The sequence below is a fragment of the Chanodichthys erythropterus genome, chromosome 23 (genome assembly GCF_024489055.1).
Source record: "Chanodichthys erythropterus isolate Z2021 chromosome 23, ASM2448905v1, whole genome shotgun sequence".
In the NCBI taxonomy this organism is placed as follows: domain Eukaryota; kingdom Metazoa; phylum Chordata; class Actinopteri; order Cypriniformes; family Xenocyprididae; genus Chanodichthys; species Chanodichthys erythropterus.
In genome coordinates this window covers 11,299,434-11,313,369 of record NC_090243.1, presented here as the reverse complement: position 1 = coordinate 11,313,369, position 13,936 = coordinate 11,299,434, and the positions used below count along the sequence as shown (strand labels likewise).

At 37.6% G+C, this 13,936-nt stretch overlaps 1 protein-coding gene across 11 annotated transcripts in view; it reads left to right on the top strand.

Moving 5' to 3' along the window:
- tnikb (TRAF2 and NCK interacting kinase b) overlaps positions 1–13,936 on the top strand; it is a 78,825-nt gene that overhangs the window by 51,689 nt on the left and 13,200 nt on the right. For 7 of the 11 annotated variants that reach the window (XR_010893778.1, XM_067377992.1, XM_067377998.1 and 4 more), the window contains 9 exons: positions 1,825–2,184; positions 4,456–4,620; positions 4,701–4,946; positions 5,832–5,941; positions 6,099–6,217; positions 6,296–6,393; positions 10,551–10,732; positions 11,653–11,761; positions 12,068–12,214. Coding sequence is in view for 10 of the 11 variants with exons in the window: in XM_067377992.1 (XP_067234093.1) it covers positions 1,825–2,184; positions 4,456–4,620; positions 4,701–4,946; positions 5,832–5,941; positions 6,099–6,217; positions 6,296–6,393; positions 10,551–10,732; positions 11,653–11,761; positions 12,068–12,214 (1,536 nt within the window). In the remaining variant the exon portion in view is untranslated. The remainder of the gene's footprint in view (positions 1–1,824; positions 2,185–4,455; positions 4,621–4,700; positions 4,947–5,831; positions 5,942–6,098; positions 6,218–6,295; positions 6,394–10,550; positions 10,733–11,652; positions 11,762–12,067; positions 12,215–13,936) is intronic. The other 4 variants (XM_067377997.1, XM_067377999.1, XM_067377996.1 and 1 more) reach the window with 2 other exon arrangements.

Below are 13,936 nucleotides of genomic sequence, written 5' to 3'. Positions count from 1 at the left end.
CTTACTTTATTAGTACTATCTAAGGTTGTATGAAAATTGATGTTTTCTGATTAATCGCAATCTTCTTTTTTTAATGATCCGAATATTGTTATAAAATGGTGAATGTGAGTTTGCAATTAAAAGAAAATATACCACTGAAATAATGGCAAGACATGTCTTTCTCTTTAGTTGTCTTGTGGACTTCATGCAAAAACTACAAAGCAATTCACGATCAAACGGATCTAATGAGCCAGTTCTTTTTAGTGAATCAAAAACATGCATCACATTACTGTAGGCCAATTCATTTAACAAATGACTCTAATGAATTAGTTCTTTTTAGTGAATCAAAAACCTACACCACATTAGCATAGCCCAATAGAGGGTATGCATTGACGTCACTTTCCCGCCAGAACGCGCTCCCTCAGCTGGACTGAGTGGCAAAAGAACCTGCTGCATGGCTGGATTTAACGGGGAAAACTGCGAAAACGCGAGTAAAACAAACGAATTACACAAAAGGTTGGACTTGAAAGTGTTTCTTACAACTTGTCAAATAAACCTAATCCATGGATATTGACATGCAGCCAGGAGTCGTGTTTCCTGACATTTATATGTGCCTGATTTGACGCCGGGGAAATACATAAAACAAATCTGCCTGTGAATATTTTATATAACTACAGTATAGGTAGGTTTAAATCTGCGTAATCACTTAAATCAATGTTATATCGTCATATTGTCCAGCCCTAAAACATATATAGTTATATAGTATAGTTTTTGTCAGTGTTTATTTTAAAACACCCAATTATGCAGAATATAAGATGGAAAATATTTAATTGATGAGTTGTCAACATAATATATAACAATACAATATATACTGTATGATTTTACCTCAAAATCCAACTATTTGACACAAAATGATAACTGCAAATCCATGTCTATCTGCTGGAGTCAAGTTGTTTCTGTGAATTTCAGTGATCCATTTGCTGCTTTTTTCTGTAGCTTTCAGCAGTCTTTAAATATATACCTCAGGTTTTGTGTCAAAGCTATTTGTACAGTCAATCACAAAGCTCTTTCCCGTTTTGGATGTGTTTTGTGTGTTTTTCGCGGCTTTCACGCTGAAAACCAATGCTTCCGCTCAGTCTTTTGCCACTCAGTGGGCATGACCGCAGTCGTAACGGTCGACGGTGACGTCACGTGCATACCTTCTATTCACAAAACAGGTGAATCCTTATGATTTGGTTCTTTTTAGTGACTCAAAAACAAACATCACATGACTGTAAGCCAATTCACTAAACAAATTATTTTTGTGTTTTTTTGTGAGCTGGTTCTGAATCAAAAACATACACAGGTTTAGTATAGCCCAATTCATGAGATATTAATGAATTAGTTCTTTTAATAGGTGAGTTACTGGTTTGAATCTGAAACACTGCCCTGTATAATTTACAGCATTAAAAGAAAGACAATGTCTCCTTATAATTAAGCAAAATGAACATTATAACTGAAATATATCCGAATTGAATAATTTTTTTTATTAGCACTGCATCGAGAGCTTATGAATCCAAAATAAACTGAACCAGGAATCTGTATTGATACCCAGCTCTAGTGCTCTTTATCAAGATTCAACAGTCATTGATTATAGATGACATCGGACATTACGTCATTTGTTCTTACTAATGGCTTCATTTAATCCACTTAATCCATGTATCTTGCTTCCTGTGAATAATTTTTCCATTGGTTTCAGAATCCACTGGATGCTTTTTGGTTATCATGCTCTGAAGCGGCCCTCCTTGCATCCTCAGTTTTGTGGATCATAATCTGAACGGTTTTATTGTGCTTATCTGAACACAGGTGATGGAGAGAGCTAAGAGTAACTCCCCTCGAATCCCTCCCAAGAAGCACCATTCGTTTAACGGTCCTGGAGAAAAACGTGTCGGCCACCTCCTCCCTCTTGACCTGAACCCCTCTAATCAGCCCACAAGGCCCCCCTCCTACCCAGCAGCCTCCCACTCGAGAGAGATGGAGCTGGCCGAGCCTCAGCTCAGGATAGTCAGTGGGCCGAACGTTCCTAGAATCCGTGTGTCTTGTGAGCCAGATCCATCCCAGCTGCTCAGGATGGTCCAGCAGCAGCATGAGCAAGAGTCCCGGGTCCGCAGTTCAGGTCCCTCCAGCAAAGGGGCTGATATTGAGAGAGACTTACATGTCTCAAAGGTCTGCCTCCGCTAGCATGACTCCTTTTTTCATCATGACCTAGACGCTTACCGATCTGGTCATGGTGTATTATCAAAGAATTAATGGGGGAAAATATTTTTTTCCCAAATTTCTATCGGGGCATTTGGATGATCACTTCTGGAATGCCTTGTCTCTGTTTTCCTCTTGTTCTCCGGGTGAACGTGTTCCTGTCTCCTAGTTAGTTTGGTGGATTTTCTTCAGACAGCTTCTGCTCTTGCTGTCGTCTTGTTCTAATTTTCCATAATCTTCAGTAATCTTCTCTTTGATTTCACCTATCGCTCCTTTTCTTCTTACAGAAATTTGATGACAGAGGAGCAGGGGTTTGTGGGTGCAAAGATGAGAGAGGTTTGGATGTGTCGGGCCACAAGAGTAACTTTAGACCAGTGGTTCTCAACCTAGTTGACTCCAAGGACTTCCGTTATCGAAGACAATTTGAAGGGCCCCAAAATATTTCTCATTTTCAAACTTATTTACAGAAACTAGGAGGGTCAATATATTTAAATAATTAAAAGAAGTTATTTTATGCCATGATGACCCTCATTGTAAATAAAAATGGTAGTAGTTGGGTGAACAAATTGAAATAGGAACTAGGGCTGCACGATTTTGGCAATCTGATTTTGGGGGGTGGGGGGGATTCTAATTAATCATTCTAGAATGATTTGGGTGATTTTGTAGGGAGTGAATCTGCATAGAAAATCATACACAAATTATAAGCATAGATAAATAATAGAACAACGATAAAAATGAAATGTACTTTGTTTTTCAGTTAAGTCTACAGGTACAGAAATTGAATAATCAAATTTAAAATAACAACTGCGTTGTCTTCCCTGTATAAATTAAGCATAATTAATCTTTTTTACTGCTACTGTTATATTTACCTACCTATATTTTGTTGTTTGATTAACATTAATGGCCCAGCCGACAGCAGAAACATTAGGCTACTGTCACTGTAAGACAGAATGCACGGATCTAATATAATGATACGCATCCGTTTTCTTTCTTAATTGTTTGTTCACATAAGCCATAAGCGACCGTGTTTACGAGGATACTCACTGAGACGTTTTCACATAATTTGGTGTGTATGTGTTCAAGCAAAAATAGACGTGGAGGGGAACAGAATTCGGTGTTTGTGTGCTGTGGGTGTGCACAGAAAACAGAGTGCAAGATCCCAATTGAGTTCTCTTTTGCGTCTTCTCGCTTAAATGGTTTAAAATCACTTGAAAGTTTAAACTGACAGGACATAATCCTGCGATGTGACTATTGCGGCATCGATGCTAAAATGATCGTGCAGCCCTAATGTGAACAATGATTTCTGCTTAAATCTTGCTTTTTAGCTGTTTTAGCTCATTGTAAACTTTTTGTCTTATTTTTTTAATGTATTTAATTAATTTGCTTCGCCCTTGGAAGTGTGCTGAGACCCCCTAGTGGGTCTTGGTCCCCTGGTTGAGAACCTGTGCTTTAGACATTGTTACAGTTACAAAGGGTTGTTGATAAGGGGTTGTGTTTTACTTGTAGATAAAAAAATTGCGCTCTGAAGACCGTCTCGGAGTCATTTCAGATCCAAACCTCCCTCTATTCTCAGAGCAGAAATGAACATGGTTTTCTCACTAACATGGCTTTTTCTGTTTCATTGGACACTTGACTTCTAGATTGGCTATAAATGATTCTTTTCATATCTGGAAATGCTTGTGAATGGTGCATGACAGTTTTGAGGCTTGTTGTCTGAATTTGAGACAGCTGTTGAGAAACAGCTACTTTTCAGCATCTCCTTTAATATACAGGACATAATCGACTATATGTTTCCTTTCTGTCTTTAACTTGATGATTTTTCTTTTTGCTGTCATTTGGTTGTATGTTTCGTCTTTGCTTATTGAGTCATTTAGATTGGGCTTGCGGAAGTGAACAAAAGATTATCTTCAGGCTCAGGGAACAGGTCTAAAAATATCTAAAATGTCTTGTCTTGTAATGAGGCCGTCTCTTGAATTTGGGACAGGCGGATTTTGACAAAGATTGAAAATCTCTATGAATGCTAGATGAATAAGATTGCCAGAGAGAAGTCTCTGTACAACCTTCTTAAAGGTCACAATATAATAATAATAATATAGCAGTTAAAATAATAACAGCCTAGTGTAGATCCTATGTTAGCCACTGTACTTTGTAGTTGCGCAGTCCTTTCTGACTCCCAAGCAAAGAGGAAACAGATTGGTTGTGAAGAACTGCATGGACACTAACATCCTCTCTGTCTGTCAGGTTGAGGAACGTTCCAAGCAGAACCGCCAGAGCTCTCCGGCTCTCCAGCACAAAGTGGCCAATCGTATTTCTGATCCCTCCCTGCCTCCCCGCTCCGAGTCCTTCAGCAGTGGAGGCATACAGCAGGCCCGGACACCTCCCATGCATCGCCCGGTAGAGCCTCAGGTACTTCTTGACCTCCTGATTTGTCTTAACAGAGTTCAGATGTGTTGTGAAAAACACTGACCCCAAAGGTCTTGATTCAGATGGCGCACCTAGTTTCGGTGAAGTCCCATGGCTCCTCCATGACAGGATCCCAGTCGCTGCATGATCAGTCCTCTCAGGGCGTCTCAGCCTTCCAAGAGGGTCTGTCACCTCACCGACCTCCAATGCCTCGCCAGAACTCTGACCCTACGTCAGAAACCCCGGCCCCACCTCCTCGCATCACCAGCCGGGACGACAAGTTTGACCGCAGCTCTTGGCTGAGACAGGAAGATGATGTCCCTCCAAAGGTGATAATTTGGGATGAAATGTGTGGTTTTCCTTTTAATCCAATGATATTAATAGTAATATTCCTTTATTTTCCCCCACTCTGAAGCAGTGGGTCTCAACTGGTGGATCACAGGTCTTTTCTGATTAGGTCCCAGAAAGCGAAAAACCTTGATGAATATGAATAATAATCAAATGTAACTGACCTTATAATCGAGGATAGTTAGGACTATGCAAATTTAATACGCTTGTCAACTTTATAAAGGGAGGAGAAACACCTTCTATATCTTTTGTCAAAGGCTCTATCAAACTCTACAATATTTTGGCACAAATATTGTAAAAATATATAAGAAAACATTTAACTACAATAAATGTGGGTTCACTTGAAATGAATGAATGGTTTGAGCCATTTTTATTATTTTTTAACCATATTTTATTTTCTTATTCAGTGTCATTCATAATCAGCACAACTTATGCAATTTATGGCAAAAAATAATTTCAGTTTTATTTTAAAGGGTTAGTTAAATTCCTGTCATTAATTATTCGCCTTCATATCGTTCCAAACCTGCAAGACCTTCGTTCACCTTTGGAACACAGATATTTTTGATGAAATCCAAGGGTTTCTGAACCATGGACTATTTTATGACAGAAATTTCATTTTTGGGTGAATTAACCTAACATTTTTATTTACCATTATACGAGTATCCTGATCTGTTTAGTGCCGTGTTGAATCATCCGTTGATGTCCCAATGTGAAAACCTGAACCAAAGCCAGTTGAGATCCACTGCTACAGAGTGCATGTCATTAACTAAATGTGATATAGGATATAAAAAACTAAGCCTAGATTTTTAAAAACCTGTTTTTCTAAAGTGCGTCTTAGTAATGTAACATCTGTTAACATGCTACAGGTGCCGCAAAGGACCACTTCCATATCCCCTGCGCTGGTGAGAAAAAATTCTCCAGGGAATGGGCCAGGTGGACTGGGACCAAGAACCGGAGCACATCTGATCCGAGCCAGGTATATACATCCCACACATTTTTCACTAACTTGCATACATATATAATATATATTTATTTATTTATCTTGACACTTTAACCCCTTTAGTAGTAAGTTAATCAGTCATCTATGATCGAAATGATAAACACATCTTCCTTGTGTCCTACCATTGCCATAGTAACCCAGACCTGCGGATTAACATGGAGTCTGCTCTCCAGAGAACCAGCAGTGGGAGTTCTTCCAGTTCTAGCACGCCCAGCTCTCAGGGCGGCTCCAGTGAGAGGAACCGGGTGGGAGGTGAGAGACCCTCTGGAATATTCTTCTCATACATTTGACCTCTGCACACTAAGTCTTGACATTCAGTTGTCCCCACAGGCTCCAGTAAACCTGAGGGATCCCCAGCAGTGTCCCAAGAATCCAAGGCCAAAAACCAAGAGGAGAACAGGGAGGTGACCAGACCCAGCCGACCAGCGGTGAGAAACACATTTCCTAAAATGTATCATCAAAGTGTAACTGTGCTTCAAATGTTTTTGCTCTGACAGGGCTGGTTTCCAAGACCAGGATAAGCCTAAAATGAAAGTGTCTAACCCTAAACTAACTATCTTTTTAAGATCTGCACTGTTTTCCAAATAACTCAGAGTTGATGTTCTTTCCAAATGAACACCAAAATTAAAGTGTTGTGGCTATTAATCCACATCTATATGCTAGATGTAAGCCAGCAGAAAGTATGTAAACGCAGCAAATACAGCTTGTCAAGCAATTTTATGGGGTCTTTAATATTTCACCAGTAAATCAAATCTCATTTGAGCTAATCTACTCATAACCTTTCGATAACCTTCAACTAGCTTAGATATGTAGATGTTCAAATTTGTCTCAGAGTTAAAAAGACTGTGTGCCGCTTTGTGTTACTAACCATTTTCTCATTTAACATTTTGTCTAATCCGCTCAATTGTTCCTCCACCCGTGGTTCTCTATTGTCAATTCTTTTTCTCCAGAGTTATAAGAAAGCCGTAGATGAGGTTAGTGACATCTTCTCACTTCATCTCTTTCTGCCCATTTTCGTGCTCCTTACATTCAAGCACTCGTTCACTGCCTGTCTCATCTATTTCTGTCACTCGCCCTCTCATGTCTTCAATCGTTCTCTCATCAATATTTCACGCCACCTCTCATTCCTTAACTCCCCTCCAATCTTTCTGTCTGTCGGTCTTCTTCACAGCTTCAGACACCGTGTCAGTCACCATCATTAGTTGCACATTCCTCCATCGCACCAATTTGTCACAGTCGTTCACAGTGTCTGTAATCCTTGACTCTGTCTCAGAGTTTTCACTGTTACCTAGGCAACAGCTGTCTTAGGCCAAGGAAAATGTTATGTTTTTTGTTTAAAAAAGGACCCAATTATGCAATTACACTGCAATTATGTATCTTAGGCTATGTTCACATGAAGCCACATGATTTCCTCGTCTTAAGAAATATCTACGTACACACGAAACCACTGAAACGACTCAAAACGATGTAGTATACATGCCAGATCAGTATGTGGCGCTGTAATTCTGCAATAGAGAGAGACACTAAAAACAAAGAATAAGACTTGGAGCATGCGCATAATATTTGCATGCTGTATACAAACTTTAGTAAAGCTTACAAATAAAGCTTTATTTTAATAAAGCTTTTAGGCTTGGTAGCTTCTGCAACACGAACACAAGCATGTCGTACGCTAATGTTGTTGTTGCTGTTTTGTGCTGTTAGCGATGTCTGACTAGGGTCGACACGTGGGGTGATGACATAATCGTTTCACAAAATATACGGATTGGATGTACACACGAAAACACAAGGGTGTTGTTTTCAGATTTATCCACTCTAGGACTGGTTTCAAAAAATAGCGGTTTTAACCTTCTGAAAACGCTGGTTACGTCTGGACGAAACGCTTATACGATACAAAATTTTTGCGTATACAGCTAAACTTGTCTCCGTGTGGACGGGTTCTTATTGAGGCTATTTAATTGTGTAGTTTTTTAAGAATACTAACTTTAATTGACCTTAATCAGTAAACTTTTCAATTAATTTGACATGAAATGAAAACAAAGCAGTGAGGGATAGAAGTACAGAGCATTCAATGGTTTCTGAAGCTTTTTTTTTTTTTTTTTTTTGCATTAACTGTAATTATCATTAGGGCTGCCCCCTAGTAGTCGACAAGAAGAGGCTTAGTCAACCAAAATTGGCATTAGTTGGTTTGTCGCAGAAAGAAAAAACTCCACAGGACAGATCGTCACGGACAGATCGTTGATGGCAGGAAATCCAAACATTTTCCTATCTTTCATGATTCATCGACCTCAAATATAGCTTATCACTTAAAACGTACAAGCAGGCTAGTCTAACTCTCTAACATTAATCTAGATAAATGTGCTCCATTATTTGGCGCATATCCAAGTGGTTGTGTGGAGAGCGCGCTTACTGCATGACATTGAGATCACTTGCATTTAACTTAAACTACTCCATTTTTGGTCATACAGATAAGAATAATCCGACATTCGAAACTGTAAACGGTTTGCTTTTATTTCTGTAAATTCACAATAACAAAACCTTGTACTTTCGTAAAATAATGCGCTTTCTGCCGTCTCTGTCTCTGTGAACTTGAGCGTGTCATAAAAATGAACTGAAACTCATATACTTGCAGACATGAGCAATATATCTATGGAAAGCTTGAAATATCTACTTTTAAATGAACCAGTTCAAATCTAAAACAAATATTGACTACTAGTCGACTAGAAAAATCTTTAGTCGAGGGTAGCCCTATCATTCATACATACAGACAATTTGTGTAAATTATTTGTAAAACCTTTCTTACGTAAATTGTCGCATTCAAATTAATGCAATCAAAATGTTTCTTTGAAAATCATTCGCAAAACTATTATGCAAATTGATGCAACAAAGTGGATGCATTCAGAATAGTGCGAAATTCTGTGTAAATCATTTCTTGAATCGTTCTTGTGTAAATTGTTGCGTTGTCTTTTGCGAGTGAAACAAGCTAATCTAAAGTCATTTAAATTGTTCGTAAAAATGTTCTTGCATAATGATGCTTTAAAGTGCGAGCAAACAAACAGAATGAACTTATTTCAATTTTTTATAAAACTATTCTTACATAAGCATACAGATCAGATTATTACAACAAATTTGCTCATAAACCCATTTTTACATATATTGTCACATTACATTCAATGCATCAATTTACATAAGAATGATTTAGCGAAAGAAATTGGTTCAGCTCATGTTTCATGAGTCAGATACAATATCATTTTGGTAATAGATAACGTACAATTGGTCGCATACCATGTTTCATGTGTTCTGTGACAACTGGAGAGTAGGGCTGGGACAATACATTGATTCGCAATTCACAATACAATGATTCTGGATTGATTCTGATATCTTCTCTCTCAAATCGATTCTGAGCTTAGTTTTAACAGCAGATGGCGCTCTAGGCTAGTTTTTAAGCGCACACTCAAATGCTTACGAAGAAGGGTGCTGGAGAGTGATCATGCGTTCGATGAGTCATGCAAGCTGTTAAATATACTTGCATCTCGGCTCAGAATGCTTTTATGACGCGAGATTAATGTAAACAGCCCACTGCGAACACCTTTGCAATTCACTTCAACCTTTTCTGAATGATTATTTTAAATTTAAGTTGTGTGTGTAAAGGAACTGGAAGCACGCAGTGCCATCTGCTGTTAAAAACTAAGCTCAGAATCGATTTGAGAGAGAATCGCGATACAATCGCTCCAGATTCTTTGTATCGCGAATCAAGAATCGATGTATTGTCCCAGCCCTACTGGCTAAACATTTTCGTTAGCAGCTCAGGTAATCAACAGTACAATATTGAATGTACTGTACTTCTATTCCTTTGTGTCAAATGAAACATGGCGTCTTTAAACGCTCTTGATTGTTTACAGCATTATACTCCAGGTGTTACGTCGTACAATCAGTGGAAATTAGCATCTCAAGCATTATTGTTTAAATAATGAGTTGACAAGAGATGACTTCTGGTTTCTCAGTGATGTTTTTTCTCTATCTGGCTGCCTGGTGGCCTGTCAACAGGAGGAGCTGGTAAGACGGGCACAGAGCAGGAGCTGCTGATTCCTACTAACCTTCTGCATGCAGGGCACAGGCCTCAGGAACAACCCCTAGTTCTGCTTCAGTTCTTCAATGTGTTCTGGTCTATTATTTCTCTGACTTGTGCACGTGATGGTTTATACAGTTGTGCATCATTCTCCGAAATGATGGCGGATATTTTTTTCCCCCACCTTCAGAGTTGATTTGTAAATCTTTGTAAAATGTTTTACTTGATTTGCTTATCTGTAATGTTTTGCTTATTTGTTTGTTTCTGGTAATCTCTTCGGTGCCATTTACATGACCTAAATGTGCGAAACGAAGTTTATCGTCATGACTCCTAACAGATAAATTATTGTAGCGTGTGCTCTTCACAGGCTTAAAACATGAAATGCTGTTTACGTTTTGGTGGATTTATTGTTCCCTAGAGATCAAATCAAGCAGTTAAATGCATGAATTAAACCTTATACATCTTCTTTTTGTCTTCCTCTCCCTTTTCCGACCTGACCCGTCATTCCCTGCCCTAAAGGACCTCACTGCTCTGGCCAAAGAACTCCGCGAGCTGCGAACCAATGAGGAAACCAACCGGCCTCCCAGGAAAGTGACGGATTATTCCTCATCCAGTGAGGAATCAGAAAGCAGTGAGGAGGAGGATGGAGAAGGCGGGGCTCATGATGGAACGGTGCCTGTTAGTGATATTCCACGCATTATGTGAGTGCACCAAAACTGTTCTTTGTTTTTTTTGTTGTTGTTGTTGTAACTTTAAGTCTGTCAGATACAGTTTTATTTTAGTATTATTTGTATACTATTGTATTTAATAATATTTTGAATTAGCTTTTATTTTTATAATTTTAGTAAATTTATGTGCTTTTGTCATTTTTATATTGTAGTTTTTTTTTATTATTTATTTATTTTTATTTTACAAATTTTAGTACTTCAGCTTCAACGTCAACTTATTTTATTTAGTACCCAAGTCAACATTTCTAATTTTTAAGTTTAAGCTTTTCATCTTATATATATGAGTGTGTGTATATGTGTGTGTGTGTGTATGTATGTGTATATATATATATAAACTGATCACAGGAAAAAATTACTTTGTGAAATATATTCAAATAGAAAACAGTTATTTTAAATTGTAATAATATTTCACAATATTACTGTTTTTACTGTATTTTTAATTAAATAAATGTAGCCTTGGTGAGCAGACGAAACTTCTTTTAAAAACATTAAAAATCTTAGTGGTTCCAAACTTTTGGACTGTACTAATAAATATATATATGATACTGTTTTCTATTTGAATATATTTCACAAAGTAATTTTTTCCTGTGATCAGTTTATATATATATATATATATATATATATATATATATATATATATATATATATATATATATATATATATATATATATATATATATATATATATATATATATATATATATATATATATATATATATATATATATATATATATATATATATATATATAAAAACTGATTTTTGTTTTGTTTTGTTTTGATTCTGATAAACTGATTTTTGTTTTGTTTTGTTTTGTTTTGATTCTGACAAAATATCTTAAAGAAACCTTCATCCTTTATAGATGTCATTTGAGTATTTTTATTCTCCAACAGGCCTTCTGCTGGCCAGGGTGGCACTGACTCAATGGGCAACCAGGAGGATTCTCATGCCAATGATTCATTTGGCAAAAATTCGCAAGAGGGCACCCTAATGATGCGAGAGGTAGGTGTACCTGCCTAGACCGGTTCCTTTCCCTACACTCATTCCTCTAGTGTCACAGTTTTATTTCTCTTTTAGTTTACCAACTCATGTTTATTTTTGCCTTTGTTAAGCCTTGTTTTATTGGGTTATGTTTTGGTATTTCTTTCACCTTCTGATTTCTCCAACAAAATCTCTGATCAAGCTTGTCGCACACTTGCTGACAGAGGCGCACTCCGTGCATTTCCCAAATATCTCTGCAAGATGGCTTAGCCACGCAAGGGGCCTGCAGTAGTGTAGTCCTACTCCTCTTTCTGTTCCTCTCTGCAGACGTTTGGGGAAAGAAAGCTCGGTCATGCCGAGAGCAATGGTTTCCCCGGTAACTCCAATCTGCCCGATCTAGTGCAGGAAAGCCACTCGCCTGGCGAGGGTCCTGGGCGGCATTCTAGTGGGCTGGACCTGGACTCTGTGGCTGAAGTAGGTGATGGACAAGCCTGTTAGAGCCACCCTGCACTCCAACCCTCAAATTTCTAACCCGACACATCTAATCAATCCCCATTCAATTCAGATGCACATGTTTATCTGGTTGTAGATTCACTGAAGCCCAGATCTCGTCATAACTCATGTTCCTTTCCTTGGGTTTATTATTTATTTTTTCTGTTTGTTTCATATTTATTCTCTTTATTTCATTTGCTATCATTTTAAGCTTCCATTTTTTAAAAACATTTATACATGTAGGACAGTGGCCTGTCAATAAGATGCTTTCTCCCTTTTGCCCCATTTTCCCTTCTCGTAAATGGCCTGATTTTGTGCTTTACTGCAAAAATGTTTTATTAATCAGTATTTTACTTATTTTTCAGTGAAAATATCTAAACGCCATGTTAAGATTAATTCACTTGGAAAAAATTTGTAATATTTACACACATACACCATTTAAAAGTTTAGGTTAATTTCCTATGTTAATATATTTTCAAAAGTAACTTATTCCTGTGAATAATGCCAGTCTTCAGTGTCACATGATCCTTCAGAAATCATTCTAATATGCTGATTTGGTGCTCACAAAACTTTATTATTATCAATGTTGAAAACAGTTGGAAACAGTTAACTTTTATAAACAGTACTGCTTTTTATTCTGGATTCTTTGATAAATAGACAGCATTTTATAATCTTTACTGTCCCTTTTGATCAAATTAATGTGTTCTTGCTGAATAAAAGTATTAAAGGTGCCCTAGAATCAAAAATTGAATTTATCTTGGCATAGTTAAATAACAAGAGTTCAGTACATGGAAATGACATACAGTGAGTCTCAAACTCCATTGTTTCCTCCTCCTTATATAAATCTCATTTGTTTAAAAGACCTCCGAAGAACAGGCGAATCTCAACATAACACTGACTGTTACGTAACAGTCGGGATCATTAATATGTACGCCCCCAATATTTGCATATGCCAGCTCATGTTCCCAACATTATGAAAGGCATTACACAAGGGCAGCCAGTAACGTCTGGATCTGTGCACAGCTGAATCATCAGACTAGGTAAGCAAGCAAGAACAACAGCGAAAAATGGCAGATGGAGCAATAATAACTGACATGATCCATAATATCATGATATTTTTAGTGATATTTGTAAATTGTCTTTCTAAATGTTTCGTTAGCATGTTGCTAATGTAGGCTACTGTTGGTTAAAGTTACCATCGTTTCTTACTGTATTCACGGCGACAAGAGCCGTCGTTTTTTTTTTTTATTTTTAAACACTTGCAGTCTGTATAATTCATAAACACAACTTCATTCTTTATAAATCTCTCCAACAGTGTGTAATGTTAGCTTTAGCCACGAAGCACAGCCTCAAACTCATTCAGAATCAAATGTAAACACCCAAATAAATACTATACTCACATGACCAGAAGCATGTATGCAGCATGCATGACGAACATCTTGTAAAGATCCATTTGAGGGTTATTTTAGCTGTTTGAACTTTGTAAATGCACTGTATTGTAGAGTCGCGAGCTCGATGGGCAGGGAGCGAGAGATTTAAAGGGCCAGCAGCCCTGAATCGGTGCATAGTTAATGATGCCCCAAAATAGGCAGTTAAAAAAATTAATAAAAAAAAATGTATGGGGTATTTTGAGCTGAAACTTCAGACACATTCAGGGGACACCTAGGACTTATATTACATCTTGTAAAAAAAACGTTCGATGGC